Here is a 13914-nt window from a genome sequence, read left to right as displayed (position 1 = left end):
TAGAGTGTTAACAATCTTTTCCTTTGATTTGACAAGGTGACCTAGTTTTTGACCCTACATGACCCAGATTCAAACTCGACTTAGAGGTCATCAAGACATACATTCTGACCAATTCTCATGAGTTTCAAACTTAAACTGTGGACTCTACAGTGTTATCAAGATTTTCCTTTGATCTGGCCTAGTGACCTAGTTTTTGACCCCACACTACCCAGTTTCGATCTTAACCTAGAGATCATCAAGACAAACATTCTGACCAAGTTTCATGAAGATAGGGTCATAAATGTGGCCTCTAGAATGTTAACAAGCTTTTCCTTTGATTTGACCGGGTGACCTAGTTTTTGACTCCACATGACCCAGATTCAAACTTGACCTAGAGGTCATCAAGACAAACATTCTGACCAATTCTCATGAGTTTCAAACTTAAACTGTGGACTCTAGAGTGTTAACAAGATTTTCCTTCGATCTGGCCTAGTGACCTAGTTTTCGACCCCACATGACCCAGTTTCGAACTTGACCTAGAGATCATCATAACAAACATTCTGACCAAGTATCATAAAGATTGGGTCACAAATGTGGCCTCTAGAGTGTTAACAAGGCAAATGTTGACGGACGACGCATGACGTCGGACAATGACCGGTCACAATAGCTCACCTTGAGCACTTCGTGCTCTGGTGAGCTAAAAATAGATCTTCATACTTCCCAAACCTGTTAATTTAATACCTAAATGAAAAGCTTCTCAATCTAGACTTATTTCTTAAATACAGAATTGTAGTAGCATGTCATTTTTTTCATATAACTCTTCCATACAGTAAAGCACAAATCACTCATCGTCGCAAGGGGGTAGGCAAAATTTTCCTTATTATCCAAGGTTTCAAGACCTCCAAAAATAGACACTATAAGAAACAGACCCAGGACAACAAGGATTAGTCAAGTCAGCCCTCGTACTTGAGCCACTGATGCACTAGCAAGCAGTGTTTCACATCTTTTTTGACTGTCAGAAGATATTAATACCAGTGCATATAAATGAAGCCTATTGACAGAATGGCAACTACTCATATATTAATCTTTATGTCCACAGTAAAATCATTTACTTTTGTGGGCATGAAATTTCGGGGGTTTTTTGGCCAAAGTGACTACTTAACAGATGAAAAGTCATGGATTTCAACCAAAGAAGATAGAATGGAGGAGAATTTTATTTGTTGGGATTTAATTTTTGTAGATTGTCACAACCACGAAATCCAAGAAAATTAAATCACACAAATATTACTGATTTCACAGTATTTGATAAACAAAACTTTCTCGATAAAAGTCCTAAACAAAGAAAACTGAAAATTGATTAATTAGACTCAAGAAGCAAGTAACATCTGTTGATGAATGGCATCACGAAACATGTAAAATAGATTTGTTACCTTCTAATGAAATCAATTTATAAATACTTTATTTCAGTTCAACTGTAAATCAAGCTTGAATGCTTTTTGTCTGGAGTACATCCTAGCCTCACATCAGGAATGAACTGTGGTTAAATAGTAACAATCTGAATATAAAATACACTTGGCCAAAGGCCTACCAAATGTATATCCAGATAGAGTTATAGCCAGACAGATTACAACTACATTACAACAATTCATTCCTAATATTTTACAGTTCTTTCACATAGATTTATCTGATTCAATGTTGAATACTTTTAAACATTAACTAATGGTGACTGTTGGAAAAGCAAAAGTTTAAACATCAAAATGCCTGTTTTTCTCATGACTATGCTAAGATTATGTAAACAATTTTCAATAGCTGTGACCTCTGGAAGGTCTGCCTATGGGGCCACATGTTTCCTCATGAGATAATATGTATCAACTGCAGGAAATGCATTTCCACTGTAAATATTCTAATATGCATACTAAATTTATCAAAGGATTTTAAAAGGTAATTCAACTGAGCTTGGAAACTGGTCTTATTTCATCTTCAAGTACACTGATATGCCGCAGACTTGTCCCCATATACAGTTATATATAAATATATATATATATATATATATATATATATATATATATATATATATATATATATATATATATATATATATATATATATATATATATTGATACTAAATTAAGCAACAAAATGATACCTTTTCCAAGGTACTAAAAGTTGAGTACAGTTGCATCTGACTTAGCTGTCACCTGTATTATGCAGGCATGTCAGCTAACTTCCAAATTTAACTTAACCTTTAGCCTGCTGTCGGCAAGTGGGTTTGCCTTTGTGACCAGTGCAGACCAAGATCATGGTCTGCACTGTTCACTATTCAGTCAGTAAATTTTCAGTAAACACCCCTCGAATAATTAATGGAACTGCCCAAATTGAATGATGGATCAGTCCATTTTAGAAATTTAGCAGGATAAAGGTTAAGTACAAGTTCAACTTGTCTTAAGCAGCCAGACTGTGACAGGCTGCTTAATACAGGTATGACTGTATATAACTTATAGGACAGTGTGTCAGCAAATCAGTTTTACAGTTAAACCTTGTATTAGCAGCCAGTCACAATGACATTCACCTGTTCTTATTTTTTTATAGATAAATTACCTCTGTATCAGTAAGACAGTGAAAGTAGACATTTCTCCAGTGACTGACATATGGCAGGAGGTAGTGGTAGTTGATAGGGTTACAGTATACATCCACCTTGTCTCTCTGTATCAAAAACATCACATCTGCAAGGCAATTAGACACACTCAAACTGTATCAGGTCAGCATAGGGAGTGGCAGATGGGATCAATTGTGACCAAATTTTATGCGTTACTGTACGACTTAAAAAAAAGTATTGTTGCAGTGCTTTCAAGGAATAAGTGGTGCAGTAGTTAGCAGGTTGGACTACAATGCCAGCAATTCAGGTTTGATTCTCGACTGTGGCTGATATCAAGCAGTCACTGACCATAATTTAGGGCTAGTTTAAGGGCTAAATTCAACAAAGTTTTGGGGCAAAAATCAACAAAATTTGGGCTAAACTTAAAACTGGGGTACTGATTACAACTACAAAATTGAAACAGAGAGCCAACTAGGCCTCAACTGCTCACCTGAGGAGGCATTCACAAGGAAATGGTATATATCAAATGTATTTGTTGAAACCCTGCAAATATTTTGGACGTTTTTCTTGAATACCTTTGAGCCCTTTTGACAGTATCAACTTTTACAAATGGGACACTATCTCTGGTTTTTTTGTTAAACATCTTATTTATAGGCTAAAAAATTAACTAAATATGTGAGAGAAAGGGCTTTTTGAATAGTCCCTTAACATGAAGTTTTTCACAAAACACTGATCCCTGTGGCAGTCCCAAATCTGAACCCAGTGGGGAACACAAGCCAATGCAAAAAAACCTAAATATGTCCAAGTATTGCACAGTTTGTTGAAAAAAAATCCTCATGTATCATAAAACACGGTCAAGTAATACTAAATGACTGACAGGAAAACTCAAGAAAACGGGTTAACTATGGGAGTTCAAAAAGTTTTCTGCATAGAAACAACTAATAAAATCATTACTATATAATTATATAAACATTTTATAAATGTATAAAACAACATTTAGATATAATTTAACAAGTACACATCTTATAAAAGATATTGTAGGAATTAGCAGAAAAAATAGGGTAATTTGACTTTTACAGTTATTTTAAAAAGAAATTTTAGGAAAACCTCAAAAAGGTAGGAGTTCTTAGAAATTTTAGGGCTACTTGGTACTGTTTCCAGCCATATCAACTTAAGACTTGCTGTTGAGGAGGTAAATATGACACCTGCAATCGGCCTTTCATCAACTACCTATGCTAAGTTAGAAAACTTTACCCTTTTTGCTTTAATAAGTTATTATTTCTAAACTTTTTGAGCAGCTTTTTTTTTGTTTTACTGATATAGTTCAAAGTAATATTGCTGAACTTCTGCTGTTAGAATTTCTTAAGAAATTCTATCACATCAGTTTTCCAGCAAGCCTGTTTGCTAAAATCTAACATTGTGCCTAAGGGTTATGTTACCAGTTATGGCATTAACAATTATTCCGCAATTTTTTTGTCGTTTTCCAGTCTCATTGGCACATTTCCCTGTCTTATGGTGACTTTTTAGCTATAAATAGTGGAAGAAGACCCCTGGTGCCACTACAGTCACTGCATATGTGAATACTTGGGTAAAATGACCAGCCTTCTGCAAGGCAAGCCAGCAGGATGGTTTCCTTGCATGATAACCCCGGCATGAAAGCATTCTACATCTCCTGCGGGGTTTCGAATCCGAAGGGCAAATGCAGTGTTTCAAAAAAAAAAAAAAAACTGTCAATTTTTGAAACCCTGGGCAAGTGATTCCAAGCAAAAGACCAAGGAGGGTCTAGCTCTTCCTTTAACCAATAAAATGTCATTAACATGGAATGAGAACAGAGACTTAAGATCAGACAAATGTAAAAATATTAAATAAGATATAAAAGATCTATTACCATCAATAACCTCTTCATCAAATCCTGATCTGAAAATATAATACATTATCTGTTATAATGTTTATTTATTATACCAGATTTATATAGCTCCCTTTTCATGATAAACACGTTCAAAGGCGCTTTACATATAGCAAACGCAGCCATACAGGGTGCAAAATTCATCCTCTACTAGTACAGACACAGAGCGATCTAACCAGAGGGAGTGAGATATAGCCCCCAGAACAGATAGAGAGAAATCCTTCTTAGAAACAGGCTTGTCCAGCTAACGTAGCCTAGTTCTTGACAAATAGACAGTCTGGTCCTTTAACATGCCCGGTGTATAGCACCGATACACGTGAAGCCGTCTTTCCTGGGAAGAACCAGTACAGGCCTCATAGTTATGTGGTAGACACTCAAGAGCATCTCAGAAATTTCCAGTGCCTGGACCGGTATTTGAACCCCGGACCTCTGGATTGACAGTCAAGTGTGTTCCACTAGACCACCGGCCCATCTTTATCCGTCAAAATGTTTTGTTACATGTCATTTTGTATGAGCAAAATGTGTTCGTTTGTTTTTTGTTTGTCAAAAGTGTTTTAATGACATCTTATCCATTACAGATTCTGAAGGGATGGTCAGTTTATCTAACTACTGTTTCTCCATTCTGTACAAATACTAACCTGTTATCCAAAAGTAAGTATCAACTTCTTTACGCCAGCTGCAAGTGGAGGATGAATGATTGCAGACAAATTGTCTTCCAGTCCACAGAACATGGCCTTGCCCAGGAATCAAATTTAATATCTGCTCTAACTACAGAGCTGAAGACTTAGTGGCAGTTCTAATATGCGTATGAAACAACTTTAAAAACTTGTGAATGAATGTTATTCCTTTTTTGATATCTAAAACTATTAAAGCCATTTGCAATCTTAAACATCATATCCACATGACGAATGTTCAGAAATAAGCTAAAAAATATGTCGTACCCTTCTAACTCAGCCATCCGGATTTCAAAGAATCCAAACAAGAGATAGTTGATGAGTTCCAGCATTCCATCATTATATCTGCTGTCAATACCTACAGACAAAGAATTCAGATAAATGGTATGTACTACATTTATAATAAATATTCTAATTACTGCCCATACTCAAATTAGCACTAATCCCTGATTTTTCAAAAACTGACTACTGGTATCAAAAAAAAAGTTCCCTTAAGGTTAGCAATAACACAGCCTTTTGCCTTCTTTAAATGCTCTAGTAAAACAGATCTTGCTTTCTGAGAGCAAGTTCTCTCAATTCCCTTTTGATATATGATAAACAAGGAATCGGTAAAACCGAATGATGCTCCCCAATGCATGTGCTTGTCCCAATATGGGGAATAACGTATTAGAAACAAACAAAAAATGAAGATAATAAAAAGAAGAAAATTGAATAAAGGGAGATAATTTAAAAACTAGGTAAGATAGAGTTATGGTTCTTTGACACTGCACTTCCCATCAATGGCCTCTATCATTTTGTGAAGTTTCAATAAAATGCCATTAATACTTTTCAAGTAATGCTCTGGACAAGCCTTATTTTGTATAATAAAGGGAGATAATTCAAAAATTACGTAAAGCAGTTATGGTTCTTTGACAATGCACTTCCTGCAATGGCCTCTATCATTTTGTGAAGTTTCAATGAAATGCCATTAATACTTTTCAAGTACTGTAGGTGTACATTTATTAGCGCGGCAAAAATTTAGCGCAAACGCAATTTTTGGTGAAATATCTAATTAATGCGTGGACGTGAATTAGCGCTCTCGCGAGACCGCTAATTTCTAATTTTACCACTGTCCCAGATGAGGCTCTCGGAGATTTACGGAGATTCACGAAAATATTCGGAAATAATTAACCGTCGGCAATTTTTATGTAATGTGTTTCTGCTGTAATTATACGTCATACTGATTATGAAATCAACTTTTTTCACTGTTAGCGGGCTAAAGAAAGTATGATTTATTTGAAATTATTTACTTAAGTGTTTTATCGTAAATCTCTTATTGTATTTAATTATAATAATCTGTGTGTTTTATATTCTGTATACTAGTTATAATTGCTGAAATAAAACAAGATTGTCACACATTTTAATCATTGAATCCCCTTTGTCCTACATGCATTGTGTCTTAATACAAACGTTCACACCTTTCCGTAAACGAACGACTGCAACAACAGACATGCCCGAAGGTGATACGGAAATCAATAACAACTTGATTAAATGAGAAAAAACTCAAACTACAAGCTTAAATATTTTATTCTGTATGATCATATATCTAAAATAATAATATGAACAATAAACAGGAATATCATAGGAACCTTAAAATATTAGCAAGCAGTGTAACTAGTGCTAACTCTCAAGAGTATTTATCTGCAAAAGTTCGAAGACAACATCATCAAATGAAAATGTACAGTAAAATGTTTGGACAAATTAATGCGCGGCCATGAATTAGCGCACATACGTGCGATAGCGCTAAAAGCGCTGTTATTAGTACATCGCTAAAATAAGTAAGCCTACAGTAATGCTCCGGACAAGCCTTATTTTGTATAATAAAGGGAGATAATTAAAAAAACTAGGTAAGGTAGAGTTATGATTCTTTGACACTGCACTTTGTCTTAATGGCCTCTATGATTATGTGAAGTTTCAATCAAATGCCATCAATACTTTTCAAGTTATACTCCGGACAAAAGGGTGATGGACAAAGCGGTAACTATATGCTCGCCCTTCGGGAGGCATAAATTTTTTTTTAAAAATTGCATCTTTAAACTCCAAATTCATTATGTTTCAATACCTCCTGCTTCACAATGTTCTTTTACATACTTTCTGCAACACCTTACATAGAACAGAAGATATTATAAATGAGATTTGAACTCACAGAAGTCACAGAAGAGAGGGACAAGAGACAGTTAAAACGAGTTTTGTTCACAAATTATCTATAGCTGATTGCTTGATAAAACCAACCTCATCAGAAAGCCTGAAACTTGGTCAGTGTAACCAAGGAAAATTGTAAAATTTACCTGCAATACACAGGATTGCATCAGGATAATCCTTGGTTGCCTTCGAGCCATCATTTAACAAGCTTTGCACATGACGTAATCTTGTTGCGCTGAAAGTAGAATACACACATGTATGCTTTTTCAAATCAATCCTCTTTGATAACACTTTCTGAAAGAATTACAATATCTCTTACCTCTGACTCTAACGACTTAAGTCTGAACATTGAGACAGGGCGTTGTAATAGATGGAGCGAGCTCAAGATAATTGATAATAATTAAGCATATGACCTCATGCAGTCGCATGCTGTTTTTCCTTCAGAATCCTTTTAGATCAATCTCTGCAGACATCTAATTATTGCCACTTAACATGTGATTGATACAACCCTTTGAACACCATGTGTGGAACCGTCGATTTTTAAAGAAATGTACAGATCTGATGACTTGTGAAAAACAGAAGTAAAGGGTGACATGTGCGCACGTAACACTGTTTGAAACCAATTTTACATTCGTAGGCGCAATGCGGGGGTTTGATCTGTTGAATACTTCTTCTTTTAATCAAGGTAATTAAGATTCAATAATTTATTGTCATTATCTTAGCTGGTGGCACAAGTTGAAATAAATATTTGACTTATTTTACCGACTGCTTTTAAACACATTTTTTTTCTTAATTCCCAGCATTTCCAAAAAACGAGACAGTCCACTAGATTTGTGTAGGAAAGATTGAAATTGTATTTATTTTAAAACAAATATGTGGACAATCGTCAGGGCTTTTTCTGGCCATTTTGGGAAAAAGGCCCCTGTGCTTTTTGGGAATTTTCGACTCGCGAATAATGTCATATTGGGAAATATATGTATCGGTTAAACATCCAAATTAGGAAAGTATTTCCATGAAAATCAGTCTTTTTTTTCCTTACGTATATTTCTGTGATTTCTACTGCTAATATTCATAAAAGGAAACTGCTTTATATTCAAATTCAAGCTGAAAATTCAATGAAATCTACAATACAATGGTTGCACCACTATAATTTGCAACAAAATATTTTTTTTTTTTTTTTTTTTTTGCTTTGATTGGGAATTTTTGAACAGCTATTGGGAAAAAATATGCATATTTGCCATTGGGAATGGGGCCGAATTTCAGCCCCGTGGGACATGCTGAAAAAGCCCTGATTGTGGACATTCATACTATGTAACAGTTTCTTATGGGACATATTTTGGCAGGAAACTAAACTGACAAAATCTTTCTGCATACAGAAATGCACATCAATACGGATATTATATATTTCCACTTAAATTAAAGGTTAATATTCAGGAGAAGGTTATCCAAGTTTAAGATTAATTACAAAAATATCCATTACGCAAATGAGTGGACAAGAACTACGTAAAATGGAGACATTAAAGTTGTATTATTTGCACGGAAATATAGAAATATTTTAGCGTTCTGAAGATACTGAATACATCATGTTTATTTCATTGTTTTATTAGGCAGTGCTCCAGCCAGGATTTGAAAAGGACATGGTGCTGGTGCCTAATAGGAATAGAAAAAAATAAACTAGAAACATAATGGGACACACGTGCGTGGTTGACACAGTTTGAAACAAATACCGGTCTATAGTTGCTGGCCTTGAACAGGTCAGAGTGATGGCCTTTTTGAACCAGGCTGGTTTGTTTGAAAGTAGGAAGAAAACATACTGACTTTCGCTGATTTGAGATGCAACTGCATATTCATATCCCCCTGCATCCGTAACTAAAATATGGCACCATTTTTCTCCCTTTGTACTATTTCGGTTACCTCCCTGCTTTTGCCAGCATCAAATGGCTACTTTCAGTTACATGATCCAGGGCTAGCACTGGGTTGAAAAAAGTTTGAGCCAAATTTTTACGCCATGGATCGAAGTGGCTCGCACGACCATTCGCGTGTCCACGACAGGGCTTTGGTGGGGTTCACAGGGGGCTTTGCCCCCAGAAGCTTTAGGGCTTTAAGGTATTTCAAATGCTTAGATTGCAGCAGAAAACACCATTATCCACAAATGTTAAATCATACTAAATGCTTCATAACTGAATGGTCAGTCCTTGTGTAATAATAAGCAAAACATTGCATCAAGGATAAATTTATTTTAAACCATAATTTATATCATTTCTGAATGAATTAACAATATATTATATACATGTAACTACTGGGACAACTCTTAAGCAGTGAATTTATTTATTAGTTTTGAAATAAATCACACAAACTTACAAGTAATCCACAAGCAACCAATGAAAGTCTGTTTTCCATTTTCTAGCTGGATTTAGAGTCCTAGTTTCACTTTTCACAGATGTTGCTTTCTTTGCAGGAGGTAAACTACCTGATTCAGAACTATCTTTCTCAGCCATAATGACAAGCAAGAAATTAATTTAAAAACATTTTATTATATACTTATTGGCATCAATAATGAATTACTCATTTGAAATAATTTTATGATAAAAGATGGCTCAATATTTTATTCAATCAAGGAACTTCAATAAAACACCTTTGATCCATGTATATTCATTAATCAGTACCAGTTTAGATAAACAAACTGTGAGAGATGCTTTTAATTACCCCAAGGGCACAGGTTTATTGTCACTTGATGGTGTTAATGGACCATGGACTGTGCCTCTTGTTTATTGCATGTTTTGTCACAGTCTGTCTTGGCACTCTTTGGTCCAAAATAACATTATATAAAAATTGACTGGTTTTTTAGAGTTTGAGCCATTTCTGAATTTTCTTGAGCCAAAATTAGCATTTTAAGCATTTTGCTCAAAATGCCCATTCCAGCGCTAGCCCTGTGATCATAATACAGCTGGGAAAATGGCGAACTGATGAAACACAGCAAACTAACGTATAAAAGTCGAAAATTACCATAAATTTGATGCAAATAACTACTGCTCTACTGACAGTTCTAAATCTATTCCATATTCTCTTCATTCTATGGCAAAAATCTAGTCAAGGCAGCTTATATAGCTTGTCTGAGCACGAAGTACATGCTCAGAAGTAAGCGTACATGCCAAAACAAGATTGCGAATGTGTTTCTAAGCGCATATTTTTATAAACTTGTCTTTCAACACAATTTGAAATTTATGACAAGTATGGTTTATTAGACCCATGTGTACATGTCTTGTTATGGGTCAATTGGACCAGCCTGGTTAAGATAAGATAAGATTTATTTAAAGTCGTCAAGACATCGAACAAGTACAACATAAGCTCATGTGAGCTTTTGAACCGACTACAAACAGGCTATCTCTCAAACCTGTTGAACCTCTCACCTTTCTTGAATATTTTAAGTTTCATTAAAATATATGAATTTAATACTTTGATTTTAGTTTAAAGCAATGTTGGCAAAAAGCTGGTCAATATGAGTATTGACCGGGCCGGCGGTCAATACCATGGTTCATACAGACCTTCCCAAAAAAAATTCAAGTAGTTTTCAAGGAGTTTTCAAGTAGTTTTCCTCCATTTTCAAGGACTAAAATGGGCGCAATGCCACTGTTGCTGAGACATGAAATAACCAAAAATGACCTTCAAGGCATCGCGGATAAATTATACAGTGTGAAAATTACTTGAAAGAGCATAAAACCCGTAAAGTACAGTACCGTACTGTACTATCGCCAAATCCGTGGCAGGCCCTAATGGCGGTAACGGTTGGTTTTTTTCCGTCGTGTTTTAGTTTATTTTGGTCCGTTTATAATGTTTGTCCGTTTTCACTTCGCACCCAACGAATTTAAGGACTATTTGCCATCTTTTGCATGTTTTTTCCTAAATTCAAGTAGTTTTCAAATAGTTTCTGACTGTTACAAAATTCAAGTAGTTTTCAAGGAGTAGGCATCAAATTCAAGGATTTTTCATGGCCTGTGCGAACCATGAATACTGGTTAAAACCGGTCAATACTGGTCAATACCGGTCAATACTGGTCGATTCAATACTATGGTCACTCTTGGGTGGCCAATACTGGTTTATTCAACACTTTTACATAATGCACATTCGCAGATTGGCACAGGCTGTGATAGTAATATAAAAATAATAAAGCAATTTGAATAATATAAAATTTTGTTCATTAAAAAGTATAGTGGTCAATACTGGTTGATTCAGTTTTGGTCTGTGGCAATGTGTCCTGGTCAGGCTCAGTTTTGGACAATATACTTAGACTGGTCAGTGGTCAATACTAGTTTATTCAATGCTTTTATCTTCTTACAGTAGCCTTTATTTTAAATTAATTAAAGATTTTATTAATATAAATTACAATGATTGAAACGGACAGTACTGGTCAATTCAAATTTTGGTCCTACGCAATATCCCTGATTAATACATATAGTGGTCAATATTGGTCAGTTGAATACTTTGATTGTATGACTTACTTTACCATGTTCAAGCATAATAATACAGTGGGATTATTGATCTTGACAGCTAATTAGTGACTAGATAGACAGGTCTGCAACATCTATTGTATATTGTAAGACATGTTGTCAATTAGGCAATGTGACAATTGCTATCAAAACACAATTAAACCACTTCCATGAAAGGGTCCAGGTGTTTTGCAGCAGTTTTTCATTAAATTATTTATACCAATATAAAAAATCATTAGATTTATCACTTGTGAATCAAACACTTACTGCTACAGTTTATGAAATACTTTCTACAAAATTTTGAGGTTCAACAAAATTATACATCTTTGTAATCTAATCTAACAGAAAATGTTTTAAAAACCAGTATCAATCAGTATTGACCAATCAACCACTTCTGACCAATTTGGGAGTATTGATTTGGTTGCTTTAACTAAATAATAATGCCTGCATTTACCATAATCAAGTCCCAGATGTTCTTAAACAGTCATTATTTAATTGTTCATAAACTTTGCAAAATATCTTAAGTCAGTATTGACTAATTGACCAGTATTGACCAATCGACCAGTATTGACCGGTATTGACCACTTCAGGGAGTATTGACCGGGGGGAGGTTTTAACCGGTTAAAACCGCTGGTTAAAACCGGGGGCGGTTTTAACCGCCCAACATTGGTTTAAAGTTTGAGATTTTATATAGGGAGTCTATAATAATTGATAAAGTCAGAGTATTATTAGTATTATTTCGCAATATTTCAGACATGTTAAAATTATGAATAGCTCCTGATTGCATGTCTGCGTTCTGACGAATTGAGTCTATTGACAGAAAATGTAGAATTTATGGGAGAACTTTCTTTAACTGACAGCTGAGAGTCTATCAAAATAATTAAAATTTGTGATTTTGTTTTAAAAAGACAACAGAATAAATGTCCAGACATAAAACTATTGCTTTTCCAAGAACTAATAATACCCCACCCACTATACTCAACAAACCAGTTGGTCGGCGTTGTTAGCAACCAACAAAATTCTGACAAATTACGGACATTGCACCATAAATGCACTAAAGTGTCATATACAATACCTAACAAAGCAACTAAAAGTTTCTTGTCTGATGTTTCTCCTTGCCGAAGAAGGTCGTTTTGGCTTGTTTAAACTCATTTTCTTAGAAGAATGTCAAAATTTCAGCCATTGCAGACCACTTATAACATATACAAAATATAAATTAATTTGATATGTTATTTTGTTCAACAAATCATCCGAAAATATGATTTGAAAACTTAAGGGATTAAAAATTATCATAAAATGTTTGAAAATTCAATTTGCCGGACAAAATATTATATCAAGGTCATTCCGTTGAGATTTTATGATTGGTATAAGCGATTTAGAAATGGCTGCCACCGGTCAAGAAGAGAGTCTGGCTGAGGGTTTAAGGAAAAGAACAGTGAAAAAGGAATCTGTCACTGAAAAGACAACTGAAAATATTACTGAAGAAACTTCAGTCTCACACTCAGCAAAGTCTCCTGTTGTGACACAAACTGACAAGATAGAAAATGGCTCATACTGGCTAACAAGAATTCTTCTTTTGAGATACCTCGGATTTATTTATTGTGAGTATACAAAGCTTTATGAGCATTATGCACGACAGGTCATTTTGTCTCACCATCTAATATATTATTGGCAATTAATGTATCTATATTGCATGTTTAAGTTGAAATTAGGCAATGCCTAAACAGGTCTGGTTTCATTGCCCGAAGGAGCTATATAGCTAGAACGAGCTAAAATAGCTCGTTCTAGCTATATATCGAACAAAAGAAGGGTACAAAACCGTCTTTTTTTTCATATTTATCCGAATTATCGAAAGTAGACGGAACGTATGTCACTCGCTTTTCACTTGTACTTGGCAATATGAAATGTTTTGTCAACATCAAACCTCCACTTTTTTTAGGAAATCTGGCGTAAAAAACAAGGGCTTTTGAATAACACCTACAATATGGGGTGAAAAACATATAAATAGATAAATGTCACTGAAAATTAAGCTGTTACACGATTTCTGTTCAACTTCCGCATCCTGGTGACCGTTGATCATACGGATTCAGC

The 13914-nt window shown here is 34.9% G+C and overlaps 2 protein-coding genes across 3 annotated transcripts in view; one reads left to right on the top strand and one right to left on the bottom strand.

Moving 5' to 3' along the window:
• LOC123547333 (dynein axonemal assembly factor 9-like) overlaps positions 1-13013 on the bottom strand; it is a 160456-nt gene extending 147443 nt beyond the window's left edge. For both annotated transcript variants that reach the window (XM_045334350.2, XM_053551632.1), the window contains exons 1-5: positions 12899-13013; positions 7483-7571; positions 5423-5513; positions 4464-4492; positions 2578-2702 (exon numbers count right to left, since the gene is read on the bottom strand). In XM_045334350.2, the coding sequence (XP_045190285.2) occupies positions 2578-2702; positions 4464-4492; positions 5423-5513; positions 7483-7571; positions 12899-12975 (411 nt within the window). In that variant the 5' untranslated portion in view covers positions 12976-13013. The remainder of the gene's footprint in view (positions 1-2577; positions 2703-4463; positions 4493-5422; positions 5514-7482; positions 7572-12898) is intronic.
• A 176-nt stretch (positions 13014-13189) lies between these two features.
• LOC123547337 (lipase maturation factor 1-like) overlaps positions 13190-13914 on the top strand; it is a 58135-nt gene continuing 57410 nt past the window's right edge. The window contains exon 1 of the mRNA XM_045334357.2: positions 13190-13424. Within this exon, the coding sequence (XP_045190292.2) occupies positions 13205-13424 (220 nt within the window). The 5' untranslated portion in view covers positions 13190-13204. The remainder of the gene's footprint in view (positions 13425-13914) is intronic.

This window comes from Mercenaria mercenaria, chromosome 9 (genome assembly GCF_021730395.1).
Source record: "Mercenaria mercenaria strain notata chromosome 9, MADL_Memer_1, whole genome shotgun sequence".
Taxonomy (NCBI): domain Eukaryota; kingdom Metazoa; phylum Mollusca; class Bivalvia; order Venerida; family Veneridae; genus Mercenaria; species Mercenaria mercenaria.
This window is presented reverse-complemented; position numbering and strand designations above follow the sequence as displayed.